This window comes from Peromyscus leucopus, chromosome 9 (genome assembly GCF_004664715.2).
Source record: "Peromyscus leucopus breed LL Stock chromosome 9, UCI_PerLeu_2.1, whole genome shotgun sequence".
Taxonomy (NCBI): domain Eukaryota; kingdom Metazoa; phylum Chordata; class Mammalia; order Rodentia; family Cricetidae; genus Peromyscus; species Peromyscus leucopus.
In genome coordinates, this window is record NC_051070.1 from 27906998 (window position 1) to 27926843 (window position 19846).

At 34.1% G+C, this 19846-nt stretch overlaps 1 protein-coding gene across 1 annotated transcript in view; it reads left to right on the plus strand.

Annotated features, from left to right (window-relative positions):
- The window catches only part of Klhl1 (kelch like family member 1), a 346069-nt gene that overhangs the window by 132694 nt on the left and 193529 nt on the right, over positions 1 to 19846 (plus strand). The window contains exon 4 of the mRNA XM_037208360.1: positions 8968 to 9164. Coding sequence (XP_037064255.1) covers positions 8968 to 9164 — 197 coding nt within the window. The remainder of the gene's footprint in view (positions 1 to 8967; positions 9165 to 19846) is intronic.

Genomic DNA, 19846 nt, shown 5'->3' on the forward strand with positions numbered 1-19846 from the left:
TATTTAAAATGGTTTTTTTCATACACTTCATTCTAATTATGCTTTTCCCTTACCAAACTTCCACGATCATCTCCATTTCACCATCCAATTAAAATAGCACCCTCACTTTCATTCATTAAAATAAAAAGAGGCATGCATAAATAATTAAATAATAATAATAATAGTAACAATAACGTATAATGAAGAGCAAACATACCAGAATACAAATAAATAGAAAAAATGGACCCAGAGGAAAAGCACAAGAAAGGAATAAACTGAAAATAAAATAATAAATATATAATGAACTAATATAAAAATATAAAAAAAACAAAAAATACAATCACTGAGGTATACATATGCAGAAATATAAAACTGATACAAACAAGCACAAGATTTGTAAAGAAATAAAAAACCCAGATAAACGATTGTGAGACAAAAAGCCCCCCAAAATGCATTTGAGTTAGTGGTTTTGTTTCAGCCCACTACTAGTGGATATGTTCCTGCCCATAACTGTGGTTTGTATACCTGGTGAAACTCCATTAGAGAATGTGAATTTTTCCTTTGAACGTGGTTTTCAACTCGAGATAGCTTCTAGGTTAGAGATTGGGGTTTCTGTCCACTTTCCTTGAGCACTGGGAGCCCATCTGGTTGGGACCTATGCAGGCCCTGTGCCTGAAACCATCTCTAGTTCGTGTGTGTGTCAGCCCTGTTGTATCTAAAAGATCTTGTTTCTCTGGTATCATCTATCCCTGCGGCTCTCACAGTCTTTCTGGCTCTTATGCAGAGTTTCCTGATCCCCGAAGCAAGGTATTTGATGAAGACATTTTATTTAGGACTGAGTGTCGCAAAGTCTCAGACTCTGCACTTTGTCCAGTTTTGGTCTCTGTATCAACTCTCATCTATTGCAGGAGGAAGCTTCTCTGATGAGGATTCAGTAAGGCACTCATCTATGAAAATAGTAAAATGTTTCTGGGAGTTATTTTATTGTTACATTTATTTAGCAGAACAATAGTATTTGTTTTTTCCCTAGTTCCATGGACTCTCTAGTACCAGGCTTTGTCCAGACAATCCATGTAAGGGGTGGGTGCCATCTCATAGAGTGGGCCTTAAATCTAATTGGATAATGGATGGTAACATCTACAACTTTTGTGACACTAATGCACCAGTGTTATCTTACAGGCAGAACACTATCATAGATCAAACATTTTTTAGTTTTGTTAATGTTTACCTTTCTCTGTTGGTAGCATAAAGAATGACTTCAGGTACTATGATCACTAGTCAATAGGTGTGATGATTCTAGGTAGGCACTAGCTCACCTTCTCAATTTTCAGTATATTACATAGGTTTTGTTTATGAATAGACACCAGTAGTGTGGCAATTGTCTGGATTGCTTCGTGGTTACCGTAGGGCCACTTTTTGCCAACAGTCAATTAGACAGGAAATCTCTGAATTACTATATAACTATTGACATTCTTAGGAGCACAGGGTCAAATGGACTTAAAGCCCTGGTAAACATTTTACTCTACAGGAGCCTCCTTTTTAGCTTTATTCACTCATATGCATGAACATGGGTAGAATATGTTTTATGGGCAGTAAAGTCTTTGATTATGTACAATGATGTCAAAACTGCTCTGAAATATCCCATAGAATATCTACAGAAAAATGGAGTCAAGGAGGAAAAGAATAATTGGACTATAAAGATAGCATTGCTTCACTTTTAAATCACTTCAAAACTAGTTAGAGATGATTGGGAGTTCAGATTTCATACTCTGAGCATTAGAAATTTTATAGATGAATACTTGAAGATGCTAAAAATCTGTAAAGCTCAAATTACAAATGTATTTTAGGAAAACTAATTTGTTATTTCAAAAGTGTGTTGATAAGCTCATCTTGCAATGTATCTGAAATGTCTTCTTAATTATTATATTGCAGCATTTTTACAGCATATGTGGAATGTCTCTAATGTTCTTAAAATGCAGCCTAGTAAAGTAGGGATACGTAATCTGGCAGAGATCAATAGTAAACCAATAAACCTGTTACTAGATTATGAATGGCAGAGCTCAAATTGAATACTTTGTTCTCTATTATACTGTGCTTTTGCAGGGTAAGTTATGATGGGAGTTCACTAGAGTGATTTATGACTCCTTTGCTTTCAAATTATATAGGTCACTAAAATTGAAACCCTTATTGCTATTTAGTGCCTTGTTCTAGGTTCTGTTCATCATCCCCATGACTATAAACCACTAGAGTTTGTGGCTTATAGATAGCAGTGATGGTTGAGCAATTTAAAAATTTCCTGAAAAACACACTTAAATGACCTTATTTTATTATATGCCTACTATCTTGCATCATTTACTAGGCTCTGAATGACAATATGCTGAACTTCACATGGAACCTATGTTTAATCAAGGTTGAAATTTAACCAAAATTATTATGCTTGGGCATAAACATATTTTTGATATATGAAGACTAGTTTTCTTTTCGGAAGAATGCTAGAAAACAAGGATACAATACTGGTTTTACATGTATATATAAACCAAGATACCAGTATTCAAATTTTAATCCCAGATGACAATTTAGATAAAAGAATATATCTGAAAAGGATGAATTTGGGGTCACTATACTGAGAGGCTGCCTTCATGCACACTTCTGAAATTTCCTATTGGTTCATCTCTTACATAATCCCTGTACTCTTGAAAATAAACTGTGTTCATTGATGATTAAGGAAATGGAGTTCTAACAAATATTGGAGGTAGAAATGCAAGGTTACTTACTAATAGAGAGTCAGGTCCTGGAGACGACTGATAAGGACAAAGTTCAAATACAGGAAGCTGTACAACTAATAGTGGTATTTTTTAAAAAGAAGGGTAGGAAATTAAACTGCCTAACAGCAAACTTTAATCATACTGAAGAGTTAACATATTTGTAAGAGATGCTTGGGTGCCTCTGAAGTTAAAGTCTTGGTACATGCAAAGGGAATGTTAAGAATGCTTGTGCTTACTGCCAACATTTCAGTGAAATAAATATCCATATAAAGGCACTGAGATATTTAATGTTCTTTTTAATATTAAAACGTATATATCAATATATTCAGCCTAGACTGTACTGACTAAATTCCTGCCAGAATTCTTTATTATAATTAAAAGTAAATCAGTGTTTCCTTATTATGAATGGTCCAATTCAAATTGCATGAATTATGCAAGCACATTAGCAGAATATTAATTTTAAACTTAGAGATTTTACTAGGTACTAAACTGTATCCTCAATATTGGATACTGAGTCTTCAATGGCAGATTTTGTGCCTTATCATTGTCTACCATTTAAAAATACTGAGTTAATTAATTTTCCCAGAATCTTGAACATTTTTATATATAGTATAAAAATAAAAGTAATCAATAAAATCTGGTAGCAATGGTCTTATGTTGGCATTCATGTGTGTATATTTACTAAGCCACCACTAAATGTAAAATTGAATCTTTTTGTTTGTTTGTTTTTTCATGTGCATTGATGGTTTTGAATGCATGCATGTCTGTATGAAGGTGTTGATCCCCTATAACTGGAGGTACAGACATTTGGGAGTTGCCATGTGGGTGCTGGGAATTGAACCTGGGTCCTCTCAAGGAGCACCCAGTGCTTTCAGTCACTGAGCTATATGTCCAGCCTGTAAAACTGAACCTTACAAGAATAATTTTTGGAAAATATTGAAAAAAAATTTCCTATTTTGTAGACAGTATGGAGTTTCAATGTTATTGAACAATTTTTGCATTTTATATATTGACTATATGGCATAGCTGTGTGATGTTTTATATTTGCAAATTTTAAAGATTATCACAATGCGACACATAAATACTTACTGAATTTTTACTGAATTTTCATCTGGTTAACATGGCCCATTTCTTCCAGCCAAGTTTGCTTCATTAAAGAATTTTGTCTGAATTAATTTTATTGTTGTCTCGAGTCTTGTACATGTCACTCAGATGCTTATAATGCTTATAAACTGTATGGCCGTGGCAGGCTTCTTGCTAACTGTTCTTATATCTTAAATTAACCCATTTCTATAAATCTATACCTTGCCATGTGGCTTGTGGCTTACAGGCGTCTTCACATGCTGCTTATCATGGCGGCAGCTGGCAGTGTCTCTATCATTTGGAAGTTTGTCTTTTTGGCACAAAATGTCCTACTGGGCAAAGAACTGTCCTTGCCTTGATGGCTGACAGTACAAATGCAATGCTGTCCTTTCTGAACAAGCAGGACACAAGGAAAATGACTACTGTACTCTGCCAAGACAGGGTAAGATGGTCTCTCAGAATTCCTGCTTCTGAAAATGGTCTGTCAGATACTCTAGGCCTGTAGCCAATTTGAATGCACCAACAATGCTGAGAAACATTAGGTGACTGTCCAGGCTGCCAGCTGTCTTGGTCTACTTTTGCAAGATTCCTGAAAGTTGTTTGCATCCATCTACCATTTCTCAGGTACCATTATGTTCCTTCTCAGGTCTTTGATGTGGTTGAAAACTAGATAGTTATAATTTTCTAAGTTATGATAAAAGATAAGTTAGATATAAAACCTTAAACTTGCAAATATAAGATAGATAGGACATCTTCTTTAACATTGTAACTGTAAATCTTGCTCGGTAATTGTTTTGATATATGTAATTTTACTATGTTAAAATTAAAACCTTCCTTTTTAAAAAAAAGAAGAAAAGGGGAAATGCTGTGGATATCACTCTATATAAATAAAACACTGATGGCCATTGACCAGACAGGAAGTATAGGCAGGACAAGGAGAGAGGAGAATTGGGGAAACAGGAAGAAGGAGGAGAGACACTGCAGCCACTGCCAGGACAAGCAGCATGTAAAGACGCTGGTAAGCCACCAGCCACGTGGCAAGGTATAGATTTATAGAAATGGGTTAATTTAAGATATAAGAACAGTTAGCAAAAAGCCTGCCACGGCTATAGAGTTTATAAGTGATATAAGCCTCTGAGTGATTATTTTATACGTGGATTGTGGGACTGTGGGGCTTGGTGGAAGCTGGAGAGAAACCCTCTAGCAACAATTTTCTATAAATACTTAATCCTTACATCCAAAATTCTACTGGCAAAATTCATACAAGTCACTGAAAATTTTACTTTCGAAGGGCCTTTCAATTCGTTGAGGTCAAAAAGATGTTATTTCCATTTATGTGAAGAAATAAAGATATAGAGATACAGAGAGATGAGGGTGGAATTGGAAGAGAAGAGGCATTAGGAATAGAAGAAGGATAGCAGCAAAGTGAACAGTACTTAATTTGTGTGTGTGTGTGTACTAAACTGTTTAATAATGAGCATATACATCACAAGTTCATATACTTGTATACGTTTGTATTCCTTTTCATACTAGTTCAAATATTTTCATTCTGATGTAGTATAATTTTAAAATATTACCTTAAAGAAAATCAGAATTAATGACCATGTCTTGTTTAATTGTACTTGGAAAAATATGAGTGATTAAGCATTTGCCTATGTTATGAGCAAAGAGCATGTAGTCATTCTCCTTTATTTACAATTGTGTTAACCACTGACACATCATTACAATTTTGGTGATGCAATGTGACAGAAAAAATCTGGAAAGGAAGGGGTAAAAATTTATTTAACTGATGTGAGAGGAGTATACAGCAACAGGGGAGGTGACTCAGTGGTTCAGAGGACTTGCTGATTTTTCAGATAATAAAAGTTTAGTTTCCAGCATCAGATCAAGAGGATAAAAAAGGATTGTAATGTCAGCTCCAGTGGACCTTCTCTTCTCCGTGAATATCCACATGTGTGACACGCGTACATACACACAAGTAAAATATGTGTACTCATGGTTATTTGCTGCCATGTGTGTTCTGGAAATAAAATCTCTGTCCTCTGGAAGAGCACCATGACTGAGCCATCTCCCCACCTCCCATCAAATACATCTCTAGAAATAAAAGATCTCCATAACTCTTCTCCTTCTAAATGTTTTACCACCAAGACCAGGAAGGTAAAACCAAGTTGACATTGATGGAAATTGAAGTTCTTGAGAATTCAGAGGTCTCTTAATGTGTTTGACCTCTTCAGAGAATAAACTTTGATCCTCATTGTGCTGTAAGAAATTAGAAATACCATATTATTATTGAAAATTAATTCTGTTACTAAAATACATTTCATATGCATCTGAACTTTGCCTATTACATAATTTCCAGCATCCATTTGACTACTTACATTTCTTATTACTATGACCAAATACCTGAAACAATTGAAGGGGAGATGAGTTATTTTTTTCCCCAACAATTCCTAAGGGTTACAGTCCATCATAGGAGAAAAATGGCAGAATTCCTGGTCCTGGAACCATGTTTCTAAGTCTCATTCCTTAGACTATAGCAGGAAGCTGAGAAAACAGGGAAAAGTCAAATATAAAAATCAGTAGATCACCAGAGTGGCTTACCTCTGCAAGCCAGTCCCCTATTCTGAAGATTTTACACCTTTCAAACTAATACTAAATGCTGGGAAAGAAGGATTTAAACTTGACCTGGTGGGAAACACTTACAATTCAAAGTATAACAGAATCTGAATACCAACTTATAGACTTTCCCTTTTACCAAAAAATACTCAGAAATGGTATGCCTTCAGGGTATACTTTAAGTAAAAGCATAAAATTACATTTCCTCCACATTAACAGTATTCACATTATTTTTAAACAACTTTGAAGTCAAATACTTGACTGATTTCTGCCTTTTTAGCATCTAAGTATGTTAAATAAAAGGCTAAGTCATAGATATGTAAAGAAATATATCATGCATGAGCTAGCTCAATTTGTGTGCATTCAAGCTCAGCACTTGCTGATATTACATTTGTGCCTTCTGGTTTTTAAAAATATTCTCCAACATTGGATATATTCTAAGTTGAAAAGTATAAAGCATTTTAACTCTTTGAGACAAATAATTTTAATAGTTTAATTTATTCAACAAAATTCACAATAATTTACCTTAAAATTATTTAATATAGGACTAAACCAAAAATATAGGACTATAGAAAAAGATCATAATAAAATAATCATTCAAAAAGTTAAAAGATGAGTATATTCACCTTAAGTATTGATTGTTTAAGAACATAGATATTTTAACCCATTTTCGATAACATACAACAATATATTTATGTCTAAGGATATTACTAGAAATTATGGAAACTGTACAATTTTAGTATCTTCATTTATATTGTAATATTATCTTTATTTCTTTTTTTTTTTTTTTTTTTTTTTTTTTTTTTTTTTTTTTTTTTTTTTTTTCGAGACAGGGTTTCTCTGTGTAGCTTTGCGCCTTTCCTGGAGCTCACTTGGTAGCCCAGGCTGGCCTCGAACTCACAGAGATCCGCCTGGCTCTGCCTCCCGAGTGCTGGGATTAAAGGCGTGCGCCACCAACGCCCAGCTTATCTTTATTTCTTAACAAAGAACTTGTACAAACTGAATATATATTCCTAAATAAATTTATTTATATTACCTATATTTCTGAATGCATAAATATAATATGCTTAGTCTGTATAATGTAATTGCAAGGATATGTTTTCAGATATTTTTTAAGAGTTTTAGTGAATTGGAAAGTTTGTACTAGTTCTCAAGGAAACTTCTTTGCACTCATCATTTTTCACTTAGTATAATCATGTCTCTATGTATTACAATGACTTCTTCCTTATTACTGTGATGTGATTTCTTGAATAGATGTAGTTCTATTTCATTACACACGTGATGTCCACTGCTACATCGATCCTACACCATTCATGTACAGAGCTTTATGATAATACATTCTTTCATTTAGCCTAAGCAGAAGCTTAGTAGAATACGTAAGTGAGTGTTAGAAGAGGTGAAAGTGTGAATACATTTCCCAAAGTAGTTATCTGCTGTTTCACACACGCAGGAACAACTTTGTTGTTAACCAGGCTTCATGTTCTTTCATTGTGTTCAATTTCAGAAAACATTAATGATTGTCATCACTTTTCAGTCATATGCCACTCCTGGAAAAAAAATGACAAAAACTTCTACTTAAATATTTTTTTGACTTTTTTTAAAGTTCTGGTTGTTGCATTTTTAAGTTTCTAAGAGATGTTGGGCAATCATTTATCAGGTATATGATTTGTAGGTACCTGTCTAGTTTAAGGTTCACCTCTTTATTCCTCAGATAGTGTTTCTTGAAGTGAATTTCATGTAGTCCAATTTCTTCTGTTCTTATTGGATTACGTTTTGATATTTACCTAAAATATTTCATTGATTTAAGGTCACAAGGATTTTCTCTTATTTTTTATAGAAGATTTATAATCAGGGTTCAGCTTTTATGTTTATAATCTTTTTTGAGTAAATTTTACATATTATTAGGTTTATACATGGTGTTACATGGTTTGTTCATGGTTATTTGATTTATTCAGTGATTATCTTCTTTTCAGCTTACTTTACTTTTTTCTTTTACATACATATATATGGACTTTTCCTTATTTGCAGAACATTTTGTTCAGTTCCTTTAATGTCTCTGTGTTTATTAGGAGCAATCTTATTCAGGTTTAATTTCCTTAGCATTTTACTAAATATAAAAAGTTTTTTTTAAAAGATTTTGGATTGCCTAGGTTCACTGGATCTTCATATATTACTTGTAACAGCTATGAGAACAGGCCATGAATAGATAAAGCCCAGGCTAAATGTGTTAGATTGTCCCTTCGGCTGACATTACAACAAGAACTTGAAATTCCTTCCATATATTAAATGAAATGTGGTCTTTCTTGCATAAAGTGAATACAAATGCCTCTTATAAATGTGAGTTGTGTATATACAACTGTACATACACAACTCACAGTAGCTGTTATCTTCATAAGAGCTACATGTTTTCAGGACATTTAAAAATTCCAACATAGTTGAGGGAAAGACACAGGTTAATTTTTACATTAGCCATGTGAGAAATGCTAAAAACTGAGTTTCATAGTTTGCTTTATTTGCACTTTAGGTTGCTTGGAATTGAAAGAAGATACAATTGAAAACCTTCTTTCAGCCGCGTGCCTTCTCCAGCTTCCTCAAGTAGTAGAAGTATGTTGTCACTTCCTCATGAAGCTTCTGCATCCATCAAACTGTTTAGGAATCCGAGCATTTGCAGATGCTCAAGGATGCATTGAATTAATGAAAGTAGCCCACAGCTACACCATGGTAAGTAGACTTAATATTTTAATAGTGGAGTATTACACTATAATATCAAATGATAGAATTATGATGGCTTTCAACAATTAATTATTAAGATATTTTATATGATCGGTGCATTTTCATTATTCACTATCATGATATATTATATTTTATAATCTCGAGGTAAATAACAATATTGTCCTTATTTTAATTTTATGGCATTATTATACTTTCTAGACAATATTGAGATGAATGTTGACTATCAGAGATTTTAAATCCTGATCAACCAATTAAAAAAATCCCATCTTCTCAGTCATTCTATAACTGCCACTTCTGTCATTTTTTCTGCATTTTTCTTTTAATAAGTTTGTCATACAATATTATATATACGACAGCTCTGTCTGTATTATTTGCAGATAATAATCTCACAGATATAATGGACAGTGTATAATGTTTATTCGTGCCATGAATATTAATTCATTGATATTTTTGTTTTAAGAAAAATATTTATAAATAGACAATATTTAGTATTGCATATGTACAATATGTACTGCATAAAGTTAATTTTCTGAAATATTTAAAATTCAAAAGTTTAAGTGGCATGCAGAGCAATCAACAAATATTCTTGAAATAACTCAAGTATAATTTGTAGTCTTGCCACAATTCTCACAGCATAGAGACCCTTTAATCAGAGTTAAAGAGATTCTAAAAGTCCTTTTAATTGTGTACTTTATTTTCAATTAATTTTTAACTTTTAAATAATTATTAACTTCATGTATATGGCTGTTTGGCCTGCATGTGTTTATGTGTACCACGTGCTTATTTAGTGTTGGCAGAGGCCCAGTGGCAATAGACAGCCTGGAATGGTAACTACAGGTGGTTTTGAGCTTCTACAGGCTGGCTGGAAACTGTGCCCGGGTCATCTTCAGGAATAGCAATTCTCCTAACCACTGAGCCACCTCTATAGCCATGACATGTTTATTGAAACGTAAGGCTTTTATATTGATGGATTTTTTTCATATAACTTCCAATCCAGACCATTTAAGTTCTTACAAAACCCAATACTTATTGTAGTTCATTTTCTAGATATAATTGTTGTGTCATACATACCATGAACAGAAATCTCTATATCAATATTAGATAGTAATATATTTTATTTTAATAACTTTTAATGTATTGATACAAATAAATACAATGTTACAGAATATTTCCTTAGCAACTCAAGGGAAAATTATCTACAGTAAGGAAAATAAGATTAGTTGATACTTCTTATTTCAAAACTAAACAGGAAAGTAAATCATTTTCAAGTCACTAATGAAAATCAACACACAAAAGTATTATAGTTGTTAATCTTAGAATCTCAGTATTGTTTAACTGTTATAATTAAAATTTTAAGCATATTGTAAGATGAAAAGTCAGAGATAAAAGGAGAAGCCTGATAAGCTATTCTGTTTTTTTTTTAATCCTTTGGAAATATTCCATGATAAGGCACTGAACAATATTTGAAATGATATGAACCATTCAAAATCAGTGTAAACAAGTACTTTATCAACCAAAATATGCAAGTCCAACTGCTGTTAATTGGGCACATTTCATTACAGTTGATAGCCCCGGGCTTAACTTTAGCCAAAGAACAATATGCTGCCATACGAAGAGGGATAATAGTCCCTTCTGGTCTGGTTGGAAGTTATTAATTCAGTAATAAAAATTGTATCCCTTGCAGCTGCCTGGGATGTCACTAGTTTATTTGATAAAGTAACAATATTTTCATAGTCGTTAAATGAATATTATTTAGGAAAGCATATGTAAAACTAAAGTTTCTAGATATGATACTGTATACTCTGATGCGTCTATGAAAGTTTATATTTTGTACTGTGAATAGATTGTGTTGTGTCACATCTACTGAAACTTAATTTGTTGAAAAATAGAAATATGAAACTACAGTATTCTCCAATTGTTCATAGTTATTATTTAAGACAAGAAAAGTTATTACACACCAGGCTTTATTAAACTCTTTTTCTTTGGATCCAGCACTTGAAAATTAGTCTGCATGTGATATTATAATGTCACAAGAATATACTCCCTATCTAATCATGAGTATATTCTCGTCCAAACTACAGAATCTATGCTTTGAAAGAAAATCTATTTATTTTTCTATTCTTTTATGAACATATTTAGTAGCACACACTGCCACACTTCATGCTATTATCTATAATGGCATTAGTATAGTATATGCTCTCTCAAATTATTTATTGAATTTGCTAACACCTATATGATCTAGTTTTTATTTATTTCCTAAAATAATTTACAGGTAAACTTTGGAACCCAGACCTTCACATTTTCACTTTTATTTTTTTGCAAGCTATTAACCATCCTCCTTTTCCTTAAAATTATTATTCATTTATTTTGAGGCAGTTATTGATCATGTGTAAATGATGTTAAACTTTTTACTATAGAAAGTGACCCAGCTTGGTAAGTGGCTCGTATGTAAAATAGTAGAAAACATTGACTGCAAGCCCAATATTAGACAGCAGTAGGAAACAGGTTCTCCAATATTAATTAAATCTGTGACTTATGAATGTAGAAACAGCAACAAAATCATTGAAGGAAAGTTTCACTGTATAATTTTAGGTCTCATTTTTGCACACTGAATAATTATGAATACCATATTTTAGATTTGGTAAAGTGAAACATGACAAAATCATTTGGATCACGGGGACAGAAACATTTTCATGGGATCTGAATGTGCATTGAAACCCAAAATATAATATCAATAAACAACATTAATTCTCTTGGTTGAATAAAAATAGGCCTTGAAAGTAGCTGTTTTTCTTCTGTACTTGATGGAAATGACATGTATCAAAAGCAGTCAGATTTGTGTTTCCTATTCTTCATTTTAATTTTAGTAGCAAGGTAATGTAGCAGGAATCTTAACAGTTCTTATTAATAAAATCAAACCTGAGGCCAGTTATTGGGGTGAACACTGGAAGATCAGAGAGACAGAACCAGCCACAGCTAACCTCACCTGGCCAACTTCTCACCTGATCTTGTTTCCTCAGACTGCAAGCCTCTGTGTCCTCATATCCAAATGGCTCTCAGCTGAACTGTACTGCTGGAAGCCTGAACGCTTAACCAGCCAAATGCTTCTAGTTTGTGGTCCTCACGCCTTATATGCCTTTCTGCTTTCTACCATCACTCCCTGGGATTAAAGGTTCACTTTCTGGGGTTAAAGGCGTGAGTCACCATGCCTGGCCATTTCCAATGTGGCCTTGAACTCACAGAGATCCCAGATGGATTTCTACCTCTGGAGTGCTAGGATTAAAGGTGTGAGTGCCACATTTTCTAGCCTTTGTATCTAGTGGCTGTTCTGTCTCTGACCCCAGATAAGTTTATTATGGTGAACAATATTTTGGGGAACACAATACCACCACAAGGTAATCTTTCATATTAAATAGTATATGAAATACAAATTAGGTACTGCAGAGACAGCTCAGCAATTATTAGCACTTCCTGGTCTAGTTATAAATCAGAGTTTGGTAGGTGGATCCCACATATGATGGTTCACACCTGCTCACTACTTCTGTTGGAGAGGATTTTATGCCTTCTCTGTGCTCTAGGGACTGCTGTACACATGCACATCAACACAGACATTCACACCTACAGATAGATACAAAAGAGATCATTCAATATACACACATACATAAATTTGGAATTGAGCTTCAGAGGCTAAAGATGAATGGGATTTTCAAAACATAGTTGTTGTTTTGGTCTTTCACTGATGGAATGTCTCTCTAACATCGTAAGTCCTACTTGGCTTCAAGGTTAGTTCTGCCTTTTGAATGTCACAATGTAAGAATCCTTTCTCCAAATGGTGAACAGTTATCTTTTGCCGATAAAATCATATGTGAAAGAAAAGGGGAAGAAGAGCCATTATGTCACACAGGTAGTTGCAAGTACATATGTAGGAAAGTGGAAAGATAAAATATATTTTAACCTAGTCCTTAATGATATAGGCAATGGAAAGCATATTTGTAGGAAAATAAAAACGTTAAGTAACTTCCAAGTGAGTGCTTAAAAGCTATGCCTCTCACTATTATAATGTTATAAGCAATCAATTGCAGCTATTAGGAGACTCTTACATAAGAAAGCATCTGTTCATACTGTTTCTGAGAACAACTTAAATTGCACTGAAGTTTTAAATCATTAGTAGAAATTTCCCTGAGTTTTTCTAGACTGATCTCACAGTTTTCACCCCAATATCTGGCTCCGGGTTTTTTATTAAGAATGTTTAGCAATTCATCTTACAAGATGCTTATTCTAAATTGTGTAGGATTACTGAGGAAAATAGATTTGTCAATTATCTGAGGTTGTTATAGCTTTTCTGTATAAGTGTCTTCAAATGTGTTTGGGTTGTAGGGTGAAGGAGAAGAAACATGATTCATAAAAGAGTGGGCTTAGACAAACCCCCCATCTACAGAATTATGGAAGTTTTTGTTAGATGGTTGAACTGTTATGTTGAATAAAGTGCCAAGCCCTTGAAAGTTTTGGAATAATAAACAGGTCCAACTTTAATTCCAAGAAGAGTGGTATCAGATGGGATTAATGATAAAGTAAATATCTGAATTTATAAGGAAAGACCTTTTTAGAAAAGAAGTAAGGATTTTCCACACACATCTTGAAATAATGGGAATAACAGAGAAATTGGGTAACATCTGCCTTTATACTGGACACATGAGTAGTGGTTGTGTTAGCAGTACTCAGCATATTGTTGTCTATGTAACACAAGCATGTGTTTGATATGTTTTCAGTGGTAGAAATTAAAACCAAGGTCTTATACAAGCTAGATACACTTTGTACCATACCCCAGTCCTACCAAGAATTGTTTTAATAATTATTTTATTTCCTACCTTAATAATATCCATGTAAGACATGTGTCATGGCACTTCTGCAAGTGATAAATGATGGCTTAGGGTCTTAAATAATTTACTCAAATACTTAAGTTTTAATAGAATGGAGTACTGTTTTATATATATGTTGTATCTATCTATCTATATATATATATGATGTATAATGTTTTATACAAATTTTCTGTCTTACTCAATATGTTAATTCATATCTGGTGGTTGTCAGATTAGATTTCCAGTTGTCAAGAAGCAAAACATGAATTGCTTCAGACAAATCGGTATTAAAATCTTCAACACAGATGCAACTGAATCACAGAAGGAAGATTAGTTTCTCAGTTAAGTTTGCTTTGTTTTCTTCTAAAGTGCTAGTTGTCTTCTTCCTGTGTATTCCATGCTCACTTTCTACTCAGTGTGACTTGTCTGACCTTCAAAACTTCACTAGATTTGTGTTGGAAGCAGAAATTGCAGAAATGTGTCTAACCAGAGCCTACTTTCTTCATCAGTGGCTTTAAAAGGCAGAAGGGTAATAACTGGAGCATGAAGCCATCTGAATCAGTATAACAGTCTCTGCTCTTCAGTCTTGTAGCATTAAGGACACTTCTTATTGCTCACTAGCCCCTAACAGCCGTTAGAGGAATTCCTGGGCACAGGACCAACATTATTAATATGGTTTCTGCTCACGGTATCCAAATACTGGACACTTCTCAAAGTTTACTGTCTTAAAAGCACACTTTCTACCTTTACCCATAACGCTAATAATATATCATAAATAAGACTTTGCTTTAGAGGAATAAATGGAGTTTAGATTTAAATTCATATCTCTTCCAATTTACCCAAGTTAAATTCACTATGCTCGTGTTTTTCATAGGACTATATATATAGTGTACAAAGTTACTGCCAAATTATTTAAATTTCTCCCTATTATTCATTATTCACTGTTATTAAATTTTACAATTTCATGTGCATATATGTACAGGTTTAAGTAAGAATTTAAAATTAATAACCAAAAAAAGAGTACTGTTTTTTATTTGTAAGTTAATCAGCACTCAACATATCAAGATCACTGTAGTGTACAATTTTGAGGATTCCTGCTACAGTCATCTAATGATAACAAACACTATAAGGCATGGGCAGCCTGAGCAGAAATGACCTTCCTTTCTCTTCTATGATTTTCCTTTGTGATATTCATAGATTGTTTTATCCTTAAATCAGAATGGCAAATTAAAAAAAATTAGCATTGCCAGACTTAAATTAATGACTCACCCATTAACAATCATGGTATTAATTAGATCTGCAGAGCCTGCTGGATCCCTTTGACCAGAAGTATATTAGTTGCTTTTGTATTGCTGAGAGAAGGTTTGTTGTGGCTCATGGCTTCAAATGGTGTCAGCCTGGCATGATGAAGATAAGGAAGAGTGGGAGCTTTTGGTGTATGTGCTGGTATTGTGTTCCCAAAAATATTGTGCACCCTAATAAACTTATCTGGGGGTCAGGGACAGAACAGCCACTAGATACAAAGGCTGGAAAATGGTGACAATCACACCTTTAATCCTAGCATTCCAGCGGCAGAAATCCATCTGTTCAAGGATACAGCCAAACATGGTGACTCACTCCTTTAATCCCAGGGAGTGATGGCAGTAAGGGAGCCTTTAATCCCAGGGAGTGATGGCAGAAAGCAGTTCAGCTGAGAGCCATTGGGATGAGAACAGAAACTTTCAGCTGAGGAACTGGCGAGGTGAGGTGGTTGTGGCCTGTTCTGTCTCTCTGATCTCCCAGCGTTCACCCCAATACCTGGCTCAGGTTTGATTTTATTAATAAGACTCTTTAAGATTCCTGCTACAGGTGTAGGCTTCTCACTTTTTTATAACCCGAAAAACAGAGGGTGTAGGACCAGCACCTGGGTCAAGACTAGGAACAACTATCAAATGTCCATTCCCAGTGACCCACTTCTGAAAACCAAGGTCCATTTCCTGAAGGAAGGACTCAGTTCAAGAGACAGACATTCAAAATAAGATCCCATAGGATAACTTTTAAATTCAAGTCACAACCCTCAATTTATTTAAATTTATTTATTTAAATAAATTTATTTATTAAAGGTAGAATTATATTTTATTTTTAAATGTATTTTATTATTTTATAGGATTATGTCAGATAATATTACAAATAAATAATTATTCATTAACATAATTATAAATAGATTGGTTCACTGAAATAGTTAGAAGTCTATAAAAATAGCTTTAGCTAATATGCAGTTTTAGCTAAAAGATTCAAATAATCAATTACTCCCAAAGTTTCTAAAGGCATTGTCCAAACCCTTTATCCAGGTATTCTTTAAATATGACTCATGCACCAACCAGTTCCCAACCAGTTCCCAGATCATGACACGGATACTTATTATTAGTTTTGAATCCTTGGCCTAGCTTAAGTACATTTCTGGCTATCTCTTTTAACTTAAATGACCTGTTTCTCTTTGTCTATCTTTTTTGCCTCGGGCTTATTATCTTTCTTACTTCTGTGATTCTTACTTTTGCTGAGTCTCTATGTCTGACTAGCTGACATCTGCCTGGCTTCTAGGCCCGGGTGTGTCCATCACTCTTCATCTCCCATTCTTCTGCTTAGCTATTGGACATTCAACTTTTATGAGATCAGTTAGGTGCCTTAGGCAGACAAGATGAAACAGATACAATACATCTTTACATAAATAAACATATATCCTCATATTGCCGAACAAATGCAGCATAAACAAAAGTAACATACCTTTACACAGTTAAAGTAATATTCTGCACTATAAACACATGTAATGCATCTTTGCCTAGTTCAAATAATATTCCATAACAACTTCATTATCTTGATTAATTTTTAACACAGTGAAGAGCACCCCATTAAAAGTTTTTCTCTGCCTATTATTTCTTACAAGTCTACAATCCCAACATTAAGGGGGTTGAGTTATGTGGGTTATGATTGTAATCTCTGGTAAACTATACTGTGAGTTCAGCACAATCTTTAGAAGTGTGGAAAAAGAGTAGAACTGAAAAAACTAGCCTGGAGATGCAGCTCAGAGATAAAGTGCTAGTTCAGTACAAGGTCCTGGAGGTGATCAGCATAGGGATAATGATTAAAAAACACCCCTAGATTTTTTAGAAGCTGATCATAATTATTAAATTAAATTCATTAAATTTTACTTAAATCTATTAACATTTCCATTCACATTTTAAAGTTTAGTTCCTTTTAGTTAGCTGTTTTACTTTTAAATTTTATTCATTTTGAAAATATAATACATTTGCACTATATATTTTTTTACATTTGATTTGAGAATTTTATGCATGAATACTACATGCACATAATTTCCTATTGAAGAATTTATTTAAGGCATGCTACATTCATTTATGTTGTGGAATATTTATTTAATGATGCAAAAATGTGTTTCATTGTTTTATGTTGCATGTGTTTGACTCTGCAAAGCTGTGTTACTTTGCCTGCTTAAATTAAACACCTGATTGGTCTAATGAAGAATTTATGGCAATAGGCAGGAGAAAGGACAAGTGTGGCTGGCTTGCAGAAAGAATAAATAGGAGGCTGGGTGGCAGTGGCATATGCCTTTAATCCCAGCACTCGGAAGGCAGTGCTCTCTAGGCCAGCCTGGTCTACAGAGCGAGATCCAGGACAGGCATCAAAACAGCACAGAGAAACCCTGTCTCGAAAAACAAAATAAAACAAAACAAAACAAAACAAACAAACAAAAACAAAAAAGAAAAATAAGAAAGAAGAGGAATAGGAGGAGTAATCTAGGGAAGGAGGGAGGAGGTGGAAAAGGAGAGGAGGAGGATATGAGAGGCCAACCACACAGACACACAGACACACACAGACACACAAACACACAGACACACAGCCAGTCACAGAATAAGAAGGAAGAAAGCTATATAGAAAAAAAGAATGGTAAAAAGCCCAGAAGCAAACTTAGTTAAAGAAAAATGGGGTGATTTTAGATAGAAAAGCTGGCTAGAAATAAGTCAAGCTAAAACTGGGCGTTCCTAGGTAAGAATAAGTCTTTCTGTATTCATTTGGGGTCAAAAAATAATAACTACATTTTGGCATACCAACATGGAGCCCAAATTTCCACGTAGTGCATGAGAAAGCTTAAGAAAAAAAGAGAATAAAATCATAAAAAAGATACTGCACTTTTAAGAGATTTTGCCATACTGCACAGCACTTGAACAAACGTTTCGGCTAAGAAAACAGCCTTCCACAGTGCAGGGCACAGGCATTCCAGAGCATCCCAGTGCTGGAAGGTTGAATGCATTTCCTGGTCACATAGCTCCAGACTGGGCAGTACAGGCTGAAGTCTGGGTTCTCAAGGATGCTAGGAGTGGGGTAGAGCCATCCAAAAAGCCACAGGGGATGAAACAGCTTAACAGTTTGAAGTTTGCTTACATGGTTAAAAAAGGCTAAAACATACACAATTAAAGAGCTCTACATGGGGGAATAAAATCTAAACAGGTTAAAGTGTGCTTAGCAATTTCTCTAGGTTTAAGAAAGGAAAATAAAATGGGTATAGACAGTGATAGAATGAAATAATTTAAACATAATAAAGTAAATTCTTTAAAGAGAGTGAAAGTGATATAAAAGAAAAAAATGTAGTAAAGGAAAATACATAAGGACTCTGGATCCTATGTGGTATTGTGCTGATTTTGAAAATTTTTGAATGCTGATTAAAAAAAAAAAAAAAAAAACCACCTGCTTACAGACGTGGAATTGTGAACAGGCCTGTAAAATTGAGTCAACCAAGATAAATTAGGGCTATCTAACTTTTTGAAAGAAGTCAAAAATATGTTACATTGGGGAAGAGGTTTTGCTTTTGTTTCACAGAAAATAAGAGGCTGTGGATTCCTTTAGGGTTAATGTGGATTAAGTTTTATCGGTGAGACCTCCTGAATTATGAGAGGTGACATATATCAACAAAGGTTACAGCTGGTCTTCCCAGAATTTGGTCATTATCAATTTTCTCAGGGACCCCTAAAGATGCCTTCACCCACAGATAGTAGGAAGCAGTCTAGAGAATATAACGCCCACATTCCCAAGAGGCGGGTTGGCGTTTTTTAGTTATTTGGTGAGATATGGATGTTTGTTATCATTTAGGAGAATATAGGAATATAGGATAAAGAAACAACTATGAATATCATATATTTTGTGGATTTTTCTATATTGATACAAATTTAAGGTTGTTTTTGTTATACTGTATATATGTTTTTACTAATGTTTGCAATATTTGTGCTTGTGAAAAATCATTTAAAATGGAGTGTATAATTGAAACATGCAGGTCATTATTTAATCTATAATAATGAAACTTGTAGTCACATTGGGTATGTTTTTGTAGTCAAAAGGTTTCTCTAATCCTGTCAGACCCTGTGATTGGGGCAAATCCCTCCCACCAGAGTCCCACAGCCAACTGGCCCCAAGTAAATATACAGTGGCTCATGTTATTTACAAACTGTATGGCCTATAGCAGGCCTCTTGCTATCTAGCTCTTTTATCTTAAATTAATCCATTTCTAATAATCTATGTTTTGCCACATGTTCCATGGCTTTACCAGTCTGCTGGTATCTTGCTACTCCTTCCGCAGGGTGGCATCTCTTCAGAATCTGCCTTTCTCTCTCCTGTCTCTCCTTGGACTTCTCACCTGCCTCTAAGCTACCTTGCCATAGGCCAAAGCATCTTATTTATTAACCAATGGGAACATATATTCACAGCATACAGAAAGACATCACCCAGCATGTTTTCAAGGTTAAACTGGTATAATTCAGATAG